We start from the raw sequence: 15,523 nt of genomic DNA, 5'->3' as shown, positions 1-15,523 counted from the left end.
AGAAACTTCAAATCCACAAATAGGATGAGGGGAGGATGGTGGGGTGTTAGAAAGCTGTGTTAGAAAGGGTGTTGATAGGGAAGTTTGAGGAAGTAGCCAGGGATGAAGGAGTTTGTGGGTCCTTGGCTTTTACTGGGACTGGAGGGGAAGCTCTCAGAGGGGATGGATTACTGCTATGGTCCACAGAGAAGGCTGGTGTTTGCTGAGGAGGAGGGGAGGCAGTGTAGACACTGTCTGAAGAAAGAAAGCAGTAACTGGGGGTGCAGGGGGGAGGAGCGATGGCTTCTTCTTTCACTTCTCTGCACATGAATTTGGGAGTTGGCTTCCTGGCTTGTAGAGGAGTCCCAGGATTGGGTCCTGAAGTTACTGAGGTAGAGGCCCTCCTACTTGCCTTAGAATTCAACGCATATATATGATGCTGTGGAGAGCTGAGGTGCTTGTCTCTCAGTCCTCTCAGGTCTCAGGCATTCCTACTGACTCTACACCTCCCCACTGCTTTCTTCATTGCCCCTGTAACTTCCTTGTTCCTGAGGCTGTAAATGACAGGGTTAAGCATGGGTGTGAGAACGGTGTAAAAGACGGATACTACGTCGTCTTGGCCTGGTGAGTGATAGGAAGCAGGTAACATGTAGGTGTAGACAAGGGGCCCATAGAAGAGATTGACGACTGTCAGGTGAGAGGAGCATGTGGCCAGGGCCTTCTGACGCCCCTCCGCAGAGTGCATTCGGAGCACAGCAGCCAGGATGAGGGCATAAGAGGCAGTAATGAATGTAATGGGCACCAGGAGGACCACCACGCCTGTCACAAACAGTACCTGCTCATAGGCTTCGGTGTCTGCACAGGCCAGCATCAGCAGCGAGGGCACCTCACAGAAGAAGTGGGAGATCTTCCGTGATCCACAGTAGGGGAACTGAAGGGTCAGAGAAGTCTGAATGGAGGCGTTGAGGGATCCTCCCAACCAGGACGCCACGACCATGAGCAGGCACACCCGGCCGCTCATGAGCACTGGGTAGCGCAGAGGGTTGCAGATAGCCACATAACGATCGTAAGCCATGAGGGCCAGCAGGAGGCACTCTGCAGCCCCCAGGAACATGAAGAAAAACATCTGTGCCCCACAGCCTCCGAAAGAGATGCTTGTCCAACCAAAGAGAAAGCCTACCATCATCTTGGGGACAGTGACTGAGGTAAAGAAGATGTCCAGAAAGGACAACTGGCTGAGGAGGAAGTACATGGGGGTGTGGAGTCGGGGGTCCATCCAAATCAAAAGGACCATGGCCGTGTTGCCCACCATAGCAAGGATGTAGACCAACACCACCATGCTGAACAGGAACAGGTGTGTCTGGCTGTTGTCAAAAAGGCTCGTCAGCACAAAGCCAGTGATGGAGTGGTTCCAGGGCTCGGTGCTCATCTCCTGCTGAGCTGCACTGTTGGGAGAAAGAACCAGTTCACCAGTCAGGGGGGAGGGGAGAGAGAGAGAGAGAGAGAGAGAGAGAGAGAGAGAGAGAGAGAGAGAGAGAGAGAGAAGAGTTGAGGTAAGAAGAGAACACCCATGGAGGCCAAGGGGCCACCCAGGGAGCCAGAGAGTACCAGATATACTTTGTCATTAATGTACTTGCTGGTATTTCTGGGTCATTATTTCATAGGAAAACCACTATTGGGAACCACAGCCTGTAGTGAAGCAGTGTTCAGAGGGAAACACGCTACTCTGAATGTGTGCTGTGCAAGAAGGAAGGCCAAAGACTAACAGCTCAACCTCCCATTCCACAGAGCAAACCAGGAAAACCCCCAGCTCATCACAACACACCCCTCCCACCCCATTACTGAAATACACATTGTTATTGATATTTTCAGTTCTAAGCAAACAAACGCACAAAGGGAAGTTTTTTTTTTCTTTCTTTTTCACAGACCTCTGACTGACTGGAGGGCTAGATCTATATCCCTTTGAATTATATGGTTCAACGTTCTTGCTGATGTGAGGGTTTGTGGGATTCATTTTTTTCTTACGAGCGAGAGCTGTGGGTGTACCTGAGAAAGGGCATTTTGTCCTCTGCCAAAGCTGCCTGCCCAGCTCCACCTTTCCTTTGTGGTCCTGGCCACCAGGAGACTCACATTTGGGTTTTTGTGCCCTGGTGCAGATACTGCTTTATATGGGTCTTTGACACTATGTGGCCATCTTCATACAATTGCTTTCTCATCTTCAATAATTTCATAAATGAGTTTTATCTTGGCAGTCAGAGCCCCTGTCACATTCTGATGCCCACCGGGCTCTGAAAATATAAATGCACTGGCCCCTTGTAAGGGGAAACTAGCTGTGGTAGCTCCCCCCCCCCCAAGAGCACCAGACACTACAACTCGTCTATCCTCAGACTGCATTCATTCAGGTGAACTCCAGTCTCAAAGAACAGTTCAGGGAAGCTACTCTGGGAAACAAGCCACCCAAAGGCAGTGTTTGGAGGCTGGAGAGGGGGCAAGCTCAGGCCAAGCTCTGATACAATGAGGATTATAGGTAAATTCCTTTTACCCAAATCTCTCTCTCTCTCTCTCTCTTTTTTTTTTTTTTACCATGGCACATTGCAACAATGTTCCCAGCATCTTTAATTCCAGGGAATGCCTTAAACCCTATCCTGCTAGGGTCTGACAGCCAATGACTTAAGTGGAGGGCCTGAGGCCTGAGGAAATGTAAAAGGGGCCTCCTAGAGTTCCACAAAGGAGCTGTGGGCACAAGGGAACCCTGGTGTTGGCAGATGGCTCTCTGGGACACAGCAGGGAGGGAGGCAAATGTGACAAGTGATAGCTCACATCCCCCCCCCCAGCAGTCTGAGTGGTGGTTTCTTGTCCAGAGATCTAGTCTCTAAGAATGCTTGCTTGCTGGTTTTAAAATTTAATTAAAAAAATTTTTTTGAGACAAAAATCAGACCAGCCTCAAACTTGCTATGTGGCCAAGGACAACTTTGAACATTTCTGATGCTCCTGCTTCCACGGCCCAGGTGAAATTATACGCATGCACCTTGACGCCTGGCTTTCTGAGGTGCAGGGGGTGGAACCCAGGCTTGTTGCATGCTAGGTAAACACTCTACCTGCTGAGTTATAGCACCATCCTGTCTCAGACTGCTTTGATGGGTGATCTGGGTTGAGATCCGCTAACGAGACCCCAGCCTGAATCTCAGCATCTCACTGCTGACTGAAGCCAGGAGGAGAAGGTCCCACAGTAAGACAGGAACAGGGACAGGAAGCAGCTCTCTGCTCTTACAGCTCTGCCAAGGGGCCCTGTCTATAACTTCAACCTCACCATTCCCAGACTCCTCATGCTGGGAATGCGAGATCTCAGATACAATTCGAAGAAGATCAGACCTCGACTGTCTCAGGGTCCCAGGGTCTACTCTGAAACCGGTCTCAGAAGTAGAGCACAAAAAAGTGCCGTTGCAACCAACGATTGCAGACAGCACTAAGGTAAGTGAATGAGGACTCTCAGGGCTAATTCCTAATAATAGACCTGTGCACATGCCTTTGATATTCTATTCTAATTCTACAGCCCATCATTTTAAAAAAAATTTTTTTTATTAACTTGAGTATTTCTTATTTACATTTCGGGTGTTATTCCCTTTCCCGGTTTCTGGGCCAACATTCCCCTAGCCCCTCCCGCTCCCCTTCTTTATGGGTGTTCCCCTCCCCACCCTCCCCCCATTGCTGCCCTCCCTCCAATAATCACATTCACTGGGGGTTCAGTCTTAGCAGGACCCAGGGCTTCCCCGTCCACTGGTGCTCTTACTAGGATATTCATTGCTACCTATGAGGTCAGAGCCCAGGGTCAGTCCATGTGTAGTCTTTAGGTAGTGGCTTAGTCCCTGGAAGCTCTGGTTGCTTGGCATTGTTGTACATATGGGGTCTCAAGCCCCTTCAAGCTCTTCCAGTCCTTTCTCTGATTCCTTCAACGGGGGTCCTGTTCTCAGTTCAGTGGTTTGCTGCTGGCATTCGCCTCACAGGCCATCATTTTATAGTATCAGGGGTTACAGTCTGGGACACCTATCTTCTTATCTTAGATGATACTAGAAGAGAGTCTTGGCAACCAGAACTGATGCCCACACCCAGAGCCAGCTCAGACCGTTTGAACCATGCCTACACCACTTACCTATCCTGTCATTCATGCTTACAGAGAACACAAAACCAACCAACTGAAACCCAGGACAAGTCAAAGAGGCTGTAGGGCAGTTGAGGGAGAGCTTGCCTAGCACTCACCAGCCCTGGGTTTGATCTTTAGTGCTACATAAACCAGACCTAGTGGTGTTATATACCTAAAATCTCAGCAGCTGGGAGGTGTAGACAGGAGGATCAGGAGTTCCAGGTCGTCTCTGTCTACAATAGTGAATTTGAGGCCAGCCTGGGAGGCATGAGAACTTGCCTCAAACCAATAACAAACCAGGAAGAATTTATCTACACCTTTTGCTCCCTCCCTCTGACTCCTGACCAACAATGGTACTTTCAGATATGACCCTGTGTAGCATGGCATGTCCCCTCTGTTGGGAACTGGGAGTATTAAGCCATCTTGCCAATGGTCTCCTGATCTGCTGACCCTGTACTAAAATAAAAATGAAGCTTCAGGAGCATTCAAGACTTTCCCATAAAGAGAATAAGAAGTCTTGACATTTTGTAAGCACAACTTGCTTTATGCCTCAAACATGTCAGATTTTATATCTGGAAAGAACGTTGCCGTTTGGGAGCAATGTGAAACACGGTCAACAAACTTGGCCTTCACCTGCGGCTGGGATCTTTGCAACTATTCTGCCACGACCTTTCTCAGCCTCAGCACCACTGGCATTCATGACTGGGTAATCCTTTGCAGTCAGCGATGCCCTGTGTGTTGTAGAACACTTAGTGCAGTACCTCACTGTATCCTCTAGATGCCAGTGGAAACCTGACCTCAAGACTCTCAGGACATCATAGAATGCCTCCTGCAGGTATAGCCACCCCTCACTCCCCAGGGAATCTCTTCAGGAAAGCATTTCCCTTCCCTCCTCTCCATTGAGACAAACTAAAAAACCCAGGAGCTCACACAGTGCAATATTTTTATTCTGAACTGTCTGAATGTCTCTTTTTATCTGGGACAATGTGTAGTGCTTAAGAATGTTTACAACTTGCTAGTTTCCTAACCGAGCGCCACCGACTCCAGGTCTCTAGTCTCAAACAATGACAGCGTGAAGTGGTGAATGCCCGGGAGTGTCTGTAGGAGACTTGACCACTCGGGCATTAGCTGCTGCTGGCTGCAATGCTGTTGCCATTGCACAGCTTACACATACTCCTATGTAAGGTGGGGTGCCTGTGCACACTACCCAGGATTATAGAAGGAAACTAGGAGGTGTGCCTTTTCCAGAGCAAGCATGGAAGTGACTCCTTTCATACAAGCAACTTAATTTCACATCAAAACTGAATGCTTCTCTGCAAAGGGCTTGCGGCCCCATTCCATGTGGGGGTTCCCTGTTTTTTTTTTTTTTTTTTTTTCTTGTCCTGAAACAGGGTGGAGTATGGTGAACACACCTCCATACAGGCTGAAGATTATCTGAGGTGAAGGACTATGCATTTTTCCTATATTTCTCCATAGAATTTGGGTCAATGTTGGGGAGACCATAGGATGGTGTGTACATAGGAAAACACATTCCCTCACAGAGGCTCCATCTCTGTTTCTATCCTCATGTTATGGTCATGTGAGGTCGACATCCCCTTTGGGAGCACAAGGCACTCCTGCTTGACACAGCAGTGCTTCCTCCTTGGTTCCAACACCGTTTTCTTCCCTTGGTGGGATTTTAGAGTTGATGAACACATGTGCACTTCAATGCCTGTAACGGGTGCCTGCCTATATGTATATTGTGCACTTATCTGAATGAGACTCTCTCTCTCTCTCTCTCTCTCTCTCTCTGTGTGTGTGTGTGTGTGTGTGTGTGTGTGTGTGTGTGTGTGTGTGTGTGTAAGAGAGAGAATTACTCAAAGGAATTCTTTTTCTCTCATACTGTTCCAGAAGAAATGAGGTTTTTTGTTCTTGTCTCTTCCAGCACGTGGACAGAAGGATCAATAGACTTCAGACACTGAGAATTTATGAATAAAGGGATATATGGGTGTGACTCACATGGTTGCTGTTATAGGCTGCATCTAGCCTAGGGTTCGCTTGGTGGTTTAGACTCCTTCTGGTTTTTCTGGGCCCACTTCACATCTTATTCAATCTCATGATGGGGTTTGTATTTCATTCCTCCTACCACTCACACACTCAGAAGGGGTAGCCTTGATTTTAACCACGTCAGGCATTTGCCGGTAGAAAAGCCTGCTGACCATCAGAGATACAAGGTGCTGAGACTTTGAGAGACAAGAGAACTGTCTTTCCCTCCACAACTCACCTCACACCGTCCCAGTCTGTGCTGTCCATCAGGAGCCTGCCTCTCTTGTTGACTTCTCTTCTTTCATGTTCACTCAGAGCTGTAGGCTGAGGTTCAGAGACCAAAGTGTCTCTCTTGGGAAGCTGCATGGAGAGCCATGAAAGCTGAGGGTGAAATTTGTCCCCTGCACACAGGACAAGGAATCCTCACACTCCTTAGAGCCCCTTCCCCTCACCATATATTCTATTGAGCTTTACTGCAAGTGGTGGCTATTGCTAGCATGTCCACATCCTCCATGATTGCCACCACTGGGAAGCTTCCGTGATTGACCTGCCCGATTCCCCCACTTTCAGGACTTCAATCACACAGTCCTGGGGGATGCTCATCATTTTCCCACAGTCCTGGAGGATGCTCATCATTTTCCCATGCAGTTTAGATTTACACAACAAGCTTACTGAGAGGCTAGAAACAGCCTCACCTGAAGTTAAGGGACTTAGAAGTTTGTGGTCTTCATTTTGAAATGATCTTCACAGCTCCACAACCCCCAGCACTTGTGCTATGTTCCTAAAAGCAGCCATTGGACCGGTCTGGAGACATAGTTTGGTCTTTGGAAGGTTTTTGAAAAAGTTTAGAGCATTACCAAATCTACTGAGTTAGAGACTTCCTGGACAGGAATGATGGGTAACCCCACTGCAGCAGTGGCAGAGGTAGACCACCATGGGCTCCTGATAAGCACTATGCATCATCTGTCTGCTGTGAAAACCCTCAGGCTCCAACTCAGACCCAACAAGTGAATCTTGTATCTTAGAAGTCTACCTCAACAGCCTTCCAAGTAAGCCAGTAAGAGAACTCCTAAGTATCGGGTTGGGGATATGGCTCAGTGGTAGAGCGCTTGCCTAGCAAGCGCAAGGCCCTGGGTTCGGTCCCCAGCTCTGGAAAAAAAAAAAAAAGAGAACTCCTAAGTACGATTGCCCTAACCACATGTTCACGAGCAGAAGTTACTTGCCCCTTGGGGTCCTTTGTCCCTGTCTGAAGATCAATTTGGTGCTCATGAGGAGGAAGAGGGATGCTGTTGGCATCCAGTTGGGGAAGAAGCCAGGCATGGTCCAAGGATTTCCCCACAAAGAGTTAGCCAGCTCAACACAGTTCTGAGGCCCAGTAAATCCACTTCTGATCTCCCCTTGTCTGTGGTGAGCTTGAAGTCTCCCAAACATTCGAGGGTGCTGCTATTGATGAATTAGCATGTTGAGGGGTAGTAGCAATGGGTGTGATCACTACAGATCATCCGTGGAGGAAAGGGTACTGGGATAAAAGCACACCAAAATGCCTGGCTTTTTGTGCGGACTGTAGGGGATAAAACTCAGGGTCCCAAGCTTGCAAGATAAATATTTTATTGACTGAGCTATCTCTAGAGCCCAGGAGAAATCCTCTAAATAATGTCGATTCCCATCATTTGTAGCACTACAACATCCTCAGCCCAGGCTTCTAGAAATTCAATCATAGTTGGCTCTAAGCAAGTAAGCAACAGCTTGGTACAAACATCTGACTGGGTAGATTAATATTTGTGAATGAGAGACACACAGCGAACAGGCAGAGCCTTTTGCTCTGCAGAGCCCAGGGGTTTTCTAGGCTCCTCTGAGTATGAGGTCAGACTGCCAGGAAGCTAGAGCTGATATAGGGCCCCAGATCGCTGACCTACAGATGGAATGTTCATGGTTCTTGCTTCATTGTTCTGCAGACTGTCAAGGCCATGATGAGAGTCACTAATTTCTGAGACATTTTGTCACTGGCTGGAACAGTTCCAGGAGGAGAGGTTGCTTTCTCTGTGCTGCACAGCCACACAGCACTGGGATTTCTCAGGTCTAGTCTCTCTGGATGCCAATGTCTATAATATCTTTTCCTTTTATGCCTTCTGAAAGCCAGGACCACACTCAGAGTCTTTCACAGGTATAGAAAGTTGGGACTCTGAGATGACAGAGTGGTGGGTTCTGACCAAAAGTCAGGTCTTGTTTTGACATTTGCTCTCCAAAACCTCACATCTCCAAAATTGGTGAATGATAGTCTACCTATCAGTTAAGAGACAACAATGAGGAGATAAAACATAACTTACAGACATCATGTTTCATGACATATAACTTGCAGACATTGATCAAGCTAAACCTAGGTGGAACTATCTAAAGAAATGGACTATCTATGAAGACACACACACAAGATGATGAACAGGCTTATAGTTCTCAGTTCTTCTGGGTCCCAACTCAGTACTCAAGCAGAGAGAGGCTCCGGGCCAGTGAACTGAGACAGCCAGGCTTCTGGAAATGAGGATACCCCAGCAGAGAGGGATTTGTCCTTAAAAGAGCAGATGAAGTAAAGTTTGGGTTCTTTAACCTTCCTCAGTCAGTTCTGAGAGTGAAATTTTCCTCACCTGTGCACAGATATGAGGCCAGTCTGTCCGTGGGCTGGTGGAGTCTTCCAAATCTGAAACCCAGAGATCCCACAGGATCCCAAGTGTTTCCTTGATTTCTGAGCAGGAAATTCAGTGATTCTGCAAAGGGAAACAAGCTAGATCTCAAGTTGGAAATGACTTGTGTCAAAATCTGCCATAGAACTCTTTGATTCTAGGGAAGTGGAGGCTTCTCTAAGAAAACACACACACACACACACACACACACACACACACACACACGCACGCACACGCACACACACCTCAGTTGTAGTTAAGGACCTTCAGGGGCACCAAGGCCCTCTGGCTATTGTTCTAAATCACATATATATTCATAAAATGCTTGGGCAATCTTGGATGCAAGTAAAGACATCAACAGAGCATCAGCTTGGTGTCTGGGGGAAACTGCCTCACCAGTGAGCAATTAGAGACATGCAAGTCCTCCCTTCCTCCCTCCCTTCCCCTCATCCTTTTCTTTTGTCAACTGAAGTTGGCTTCAGTTATAACATGTATGTATGTATATATATATGCATGTATGTATGTATGTAGATATGTTTTTTTGAGACAGAGTTTCTCTGTTTAGTCCTGACTGTCCTTGAAACTCACTTGGTAGACCAGTCTGGCTTTTAACTCAGAGATTTACCTGTCTGTGTGCTGGAATTAAAGGCATGTGCCAACCACTCCCCACTCCAGTTATAATTTTAACAAAAATATTTATTTATTTATTTACTTATTTATTTATTTATTTATTTATTTATTGATTGATTGATTGATTGATTTATTTTCTATATGAGTATACTGTAGTTGTCTCCAGACACACCGGAAGAGGGCATCAGATCCCATTACAGATGGTTGTGAATTGAACTCAGGACCTCTGGAAGAGCAGTCAGTGATCTTAACTGCTAAGCCATCTCTCCAGCCCTAGTTATAACTTTTCAAAAGTCTTACTGTTCTAATGTGTTTTTATTTCTCAACTTGAAAGAAATTAGGATGGGAAGTGAGCTCATCTTCCCTTACCTCTAGTATTGTGTTAGATATGCACAACCTTATCTCACTTACACAATAGCCCGACACGGGTAGATCAATCATTGTTTTAAAACATGAAAACACAGGTGGTTAAGTAGTTCAGTGCCCAGGTGACCTGCACAACCAACAGCAGATCTGAGATGTGGGCACAGGTCAATGGTCACCATGGAGCCCATTCCCTCTCTGGTCTTCCACATGGCCTGTGTGTGCCCCACCAGACCTGTGCTTATCCTTAGGTTGAGGTCATCACAGGTACACAGGTGCTTGCAGTGGGACTGAAGCTGTTCTCTCTCGCTATTCCCTTTCCCACCTGAGTCTCATATAGTCCAGGCTTGCCTCAAAAATTTCTATATAGCTAAAGATGATCTTGACTCCAGGTCCTGCTGCTTCTACCTCCTAAGTGCTAGGATTCCAGGCATTCATGACGAATGCCAGTTTTATCTGGTGAGGGTTAAAACCAGGGCCTCATGTGTTCTAGGCAAGCAGGGTAACAACTGAGATTCACCCTAGGCCTTTTTGTCCCCTTTAAGTGATCTCACACTTTGTTTGGCCAACAGTACTTAGGAAGTACCTGCAAGGTTGGGCTGCATTAGCGAAGCACTGCTTACCCTAACAGCATTCTGATCCATAAGCATCAGATGAAGTTTTCCATGAGGTCATGTGACCCAGTTCTCTGCACATGTAGAGTTAAAGCTACCATGACAGAGTGCTCTGGGATGCACCCTGGACTCAGTGAACTGGTAGACGGAATGGCTGGTAGTCCAGTTTAGCTTGCTTTTGCTTAATTTGCATCCTCTGCTTGGTGCTTCATAGAACAGAGCAGGAGGAGTCAATTCCTGTCTCCAGTCATTGAACACTCATACATTTTAAATGGCGTCTTTGCAAGTCTGTCCTCCATTTGATGAACTCCCCTCCTCATTACCTTCTAAGTTCTTTATGTTTTATGCATGCTGTGGTCATCTGGGTTCTAACACTTTTCTGACTGATAGAAATGTGGTGGTCACTTCTGGGCTCTAAATTGTATTTAGAATACAATTTCTGTCGATTTTATTTGCAGTCATTCCATTGCATAACATAATTGTTTGGGTGACACCAGCTGTCGGTCCCTAGTTATTTGCATCGTTGCTTAAAACTGGACCCACTCCACTTTGGCATCAACCGTTCTAGACCTGTAGTTACCTGTAGTTGTCCTGTAGTTACCCCACTGTAATGTTCTTACCCAGGTGAGCAACTAAATATTGTTATAGGAAATGTGGTCATTCTAGTATTTTTTTTCCTAAAATAATGAGTATTTTTGTTAATGTACTATTTTAGAGCTGGGGACATGGCTCAGCTGGTAAAATGTATGCCTTTTAAGCCTGAGGACTGAGCTTGGCTCCTAGAATTTACCTAACAAAGCTGAGTTTGTTGATCTGTGCTTACTCCTAGTATTGGAGTGGTAGAGACTGGGGGTTCTTTAGGGTTCCCTAGCCAGCCAACCTAGTCTTGTCAGTGTGTTTTAGGCCAAGGATGGACTCTGTCTCAAAAACAAGGTGGATAGAACCTAAGGAATACGATGTCTTAGTTAGGGTCTTATTACTGTGAACAGACACCATGACCAATGTAAGTTTTATAAAGGACAACATTTAATTGGGGCTGGCTTACAGGTTCAGAGGTTCAGTCCATTATCATCAAGGTGGGAGCATGGCAGCATCCAGGCAAGCATGGTGCAGGAGGAGCTGAGTTCTACATCTTCACATGAAGGAACCCAGGAACAGACTGAGCATCCCCAGGCACGTAGGAAGAGGGTCTCTAAGCCCACCCCCAACAGTGACCCACATCTTCCAACAAGGCCACACCTTCTAATAGTGCCATTCCCTGAGCCAAACATATGCAAACCATCACACTATCTGAAGTTGACCTTTGGCCTTCATATGTGTGTGCAAGCATGTGTGTACATATACACATGAGGACACACACATAAGGACATACACACATACATGCATATATAGGTGCATATACGTAAGAGAAGAAATGTGATATTTTAAAATGAGTGTTTTAAGCCTCTGACAGTTTGACTACTATTATTTAGCATAACAACATAGTCACCACTCATAGTCTTGATATGTCAGGCGTGGATGTAGGGTTTTCATCCCCACATCAGTAACCATGAGATATGAATCATAACATCCATGGGCTTCAAGGCAGCAGGGACAAGCACATGACTGTCTTGGGGCCAAGGGACTGAGCCAGGATTTAAACCAAGGAGTAGCAGGCCCTATAGCTTGCTTTAGGGATAGGCTTTGAGATGTCAGTGCTGTGTTGTATAAGGACATTTTTGCACAACGTGCACTGTACATCGAGCACACTCCCATCCTCTCCCTCCCGTTCCCATGAGTCTGCTCTGTCCCCACACAGTTTCTCTTCCATTTTTGTGTCACATATATGTACATGATTTTATGACTATGCAGAATCTGGGAACCATGAATGACTGGAAACATGTAGTCTTTATCCTCCATCCACAAAAGTATTTTCCCGACAGCACCGAGGGGATTTGACATTCTCGGGAGCAGCTGACTCCAGCTGGCTAGGTTAGTGCTGATCTGGACATCAGGAGCAGCCTTTCATAGACTATAGAGAGCTGAGTGTGCTGAGTCCTGACCATTCACATAAGTTTATGGAGGAGTTACCTCAAAGTAGTTGGTTTTCACGGAACCTGAATTCCCAAATAGTACATGCTAAGTTTTGTGTGTGTGTTCAGATTTGGTCACAGAACAGGTTAACAAAATGTTCAGAGAACATTTTGATCCTCCAGTTTTGTTTCTGTGGACTTATGCTAAAGCAGTTATGAATGAAGGTGAGAAAGTCGCAGGCTCATAGCTTCCATGTAGCTTAGACTAGCATAGTCTAAGATGCTGCCAAGCTATTGAGACGTAGGTATGTGCATGTTCTTGGGTCTACCCCATGGCGTGTCATTAATCCTTAAAACCGACCATGCCTATCATATGTAGTGAAAGCAAGGATGGTGCAGCATACAGTGTTAAAGCTTATTATAATTACAATGGTAAAAACTGTGTTTTCCACATACAGAAAGTGGGGGAAATTTGAACTGTGAGATGGTCAATGATCAGTGTTTACCTTTTTTCTTAATATAATTATCATAGAATATAAGTTATAATGATGCATGGAGTGATAGTAAACTGACTATTTTCACTTAGTTATAAGTGAAATTCAAATTGTCAGACTGTTGAGTCAGACTTAACCATGGCTGTAATTTTACCAGAAAGTGTGTGTGCTTTATGGCATCCCTAAGGAGCTCAGGAATTGTGCTAGCTTTGGAACTCCCCTATGTTGACTGGCAACAGTGGAGATAATTATTTTTGTTTATTGGTATGAAATCATTTTCTAGATTTCAATTAAGGGTGGGGAGGACCAAATCCCAGCAGGGTAAAAAGCCACCATGGTGGTTCATGATGCTCCTCCAGAGGACTCTATCACTCTCCTGACACGCCCTGCTCATGGTGCGGAGTGGTGCCTGGTGGGCAGCTCTGACAAATAGTGGCAGTCTTCAGTACACATTCAGATAATCAGAACCTGTTCCTATAGACGCTGTTCATGAGCTCTTAGGGATTCACAACCATCAGGGGCCTGAGGGACACCCAGGGAAAATTCCCAGGCCTCATGGGGACTCCTTAGAATTAGAAAACTTCCAATGTGTTGACTTTTCCATCTGAAGATTTAAGGGATCTGTCACAGACAACAAGCCTTCCTATCTTAGCCTTTCCACCTCAGCCTCACACCTCAGCCTCACACCTCAGCCTCACACCTCAGCCTCACACCTCAGCCTTTCCACCTCAGTCTCACACCTCAGCCTCACACCTCAGCCTTTCCACCTCAGCCTCACACCTCAGCCTCCCACCTCAGCCTTTCCACCTCAGCCTCACACCTCAGCCTTTCCACTTCAGGCTCAAACCTCAGCCTGCACCTCAGCCTCACACCATAGCTTTCTCACCTCAGCTGCAACACGGCCTTCCCACCCCACCTTTCCCCCTTTAGCTCTCACACCATAGCCCCTCACACCTCCCTTTTCCAGCTCTGCCTCACACTTTAGCCCCACACCTTAGCCTTTCTATCTCAGCTCTCACACTTCAGCCCCTTTACCTCAACCTATCAATCTCAGCCTCCCATCTCAGTCTTTCCACCTCAGCCTTTCTACCTCAGCCCTCACACCTAGGCTCACTCACACCTACATTTTCCCACCACAGCCCTCACGCCTCAGTCTTCCCACTTCAGCACTTTCACCTCAGCTTTCCCATCTCAGCTTAATACCTTAGTCTTCCTACCTCATTCCTACACCTCAGCCTTACACCTCAGCCCTCACACCTCATCCTTTCCACTTCATCCTTCACACCTCAACCTTCTACCTCAGCCTTCCTCCTCAGCCTTCCCATCTCAGTCTTACAGCTCCACCTTCCTACTTTACCTTTCCTACATCAGCATGTCCACCTCAGCCCCACACCTTTGCTTTCCCAGCACAGTGTCATACATCAACCCTCACAGCTCAGCCTTCCAGCTTTAGCCCTCACACTTAACTTTCCTACCTCACCCTTCCCACCTCATCCGTCATACCTCAGCCTCACACCTCAGCCCTCACACATCACCTTTCTCACTTTAGTCTTTACACCTCTGTCTTACATCTTACCCTTCACACTTAAGCTTTACCATTTAAGCCTTCCCACCTTAGTGTTCAACCTCAACCTCATACTTCAGCCCTCACACCTCTAATTCACCCCTTAGCCTCATATGTCACCCTTTCTCCTTTAGCTCTTCCACCTCAGCCTTAACACCTCAGTTTCCCTACCTCAGCCCTCCCATTTTGTCCTTTTACCACAGTCCTTACACTTCACCTTTATATCTGGGCCCTCACACCTCAGTTTCCCCACCTCAGGCCTCACGCTGCACATCTCAACTTTCCAACCTCGGCCCTTTCACTTCAGCCTTCTTTTTCTCAGCCCTCCACCTCAGTTCTCCTACCTCAGCCCTGCCATCTTGTCCTCACGCCTCAGCTTTCCTATCTCAGCCTCACACCTTGGCTTCACACCTCAGCCTTCACACCTCAGCCCTCATATCACAGACACCACACTGACTTCCCACTTTAGCCCTCACACCTCCACCCTTCTACCTCATCCATCCCACTTCAACCTTCCTTCTCAGCCTCATACCTCAGACTCTACACCTCGACCCTAACAGAGTCCCCTCTTTATCTTTGGAAGACTTCATTTCTGGCCATCCGCTCCTCAGTGGAGTGCTCTGCCTCTCAACTGCCATGGGACATTCACACCTCATTTCTTTCTATTAGTACTCCTGAACAACTTAAAAACTGAATGCATTTGACATATAAAATATTTTATTAAAAAATCAATCAATTACAGTTTTTATGCTCATGTGGTAAAAAGTATGCCATGGTTTTGTACTGTAACAATGTCAAGTGATTTAATCAAAATATTTATATCAAATCATACCCTATCACATCAAATACTACATTCAATGATGACAATATTTGCTCAGTAAATTAAAATCTGTAATAATAATTTGCTGTACTCATCAGAATGTGTTATACTACATCCCAAGTGGCAAAAATACACTTTATTTCTCTTAGCTGAGGTGTTGTGCTCCTTAATGGACCTTTGAAACGTTTATTTATTTATTTATTTAT

At 46.4% G+C, this 15,523-nt stretch overlaps 1 protein-coding gene across 1 annotated transcript; it reads right to left on the bottom strand.

Moving 5' to 3' along the window:
• Positions 1 to 460: 460 nt before the first annotated feature.
• On the bottom strand, positions 461 to 1,408 carry LOC116909832 (olfactory receptor 56-like). The gene has a single exon (XM_032913549.1). It carries the CDS (start codon positions 1,406 to 1,408, stop codon positions 461 to 463), a length of 948 nt encoding a protein of 315 aa, XP_032769440.1.
• Between the last annotated feature and the right edge of the window lie 14,115 nt (positions 1,409 to 15,523).

The sequence above is a fragment of the Rattus rattus genome, chromosome 9 (genome assembly GCF_011064425.1).
Source record: "Rattus rattus isolate New Zealand chromosome 9, Rrattus_CSIRO_v1, whole genome shotgun sequence".
NCBI classification, from domain to species: Eukaryota; Metazoa; Chordata; class Mammalia; order Rodentia; family Muridae; genus Rattus; species Rattus rattus.
This window is presented reverse-complemented; position numbering and strand designations above follow the sequence as displayed.

Bases quoted from the DNA above. Each gene is read 5' to 3' on its own strand.
- LOC116909832 (XM_032913549.1), bottom strand. From the start codon at position 1,408: ATGAGCACCGAGCCCTGGAACCACTCCATCACTGGCTTTGTGCTGACG.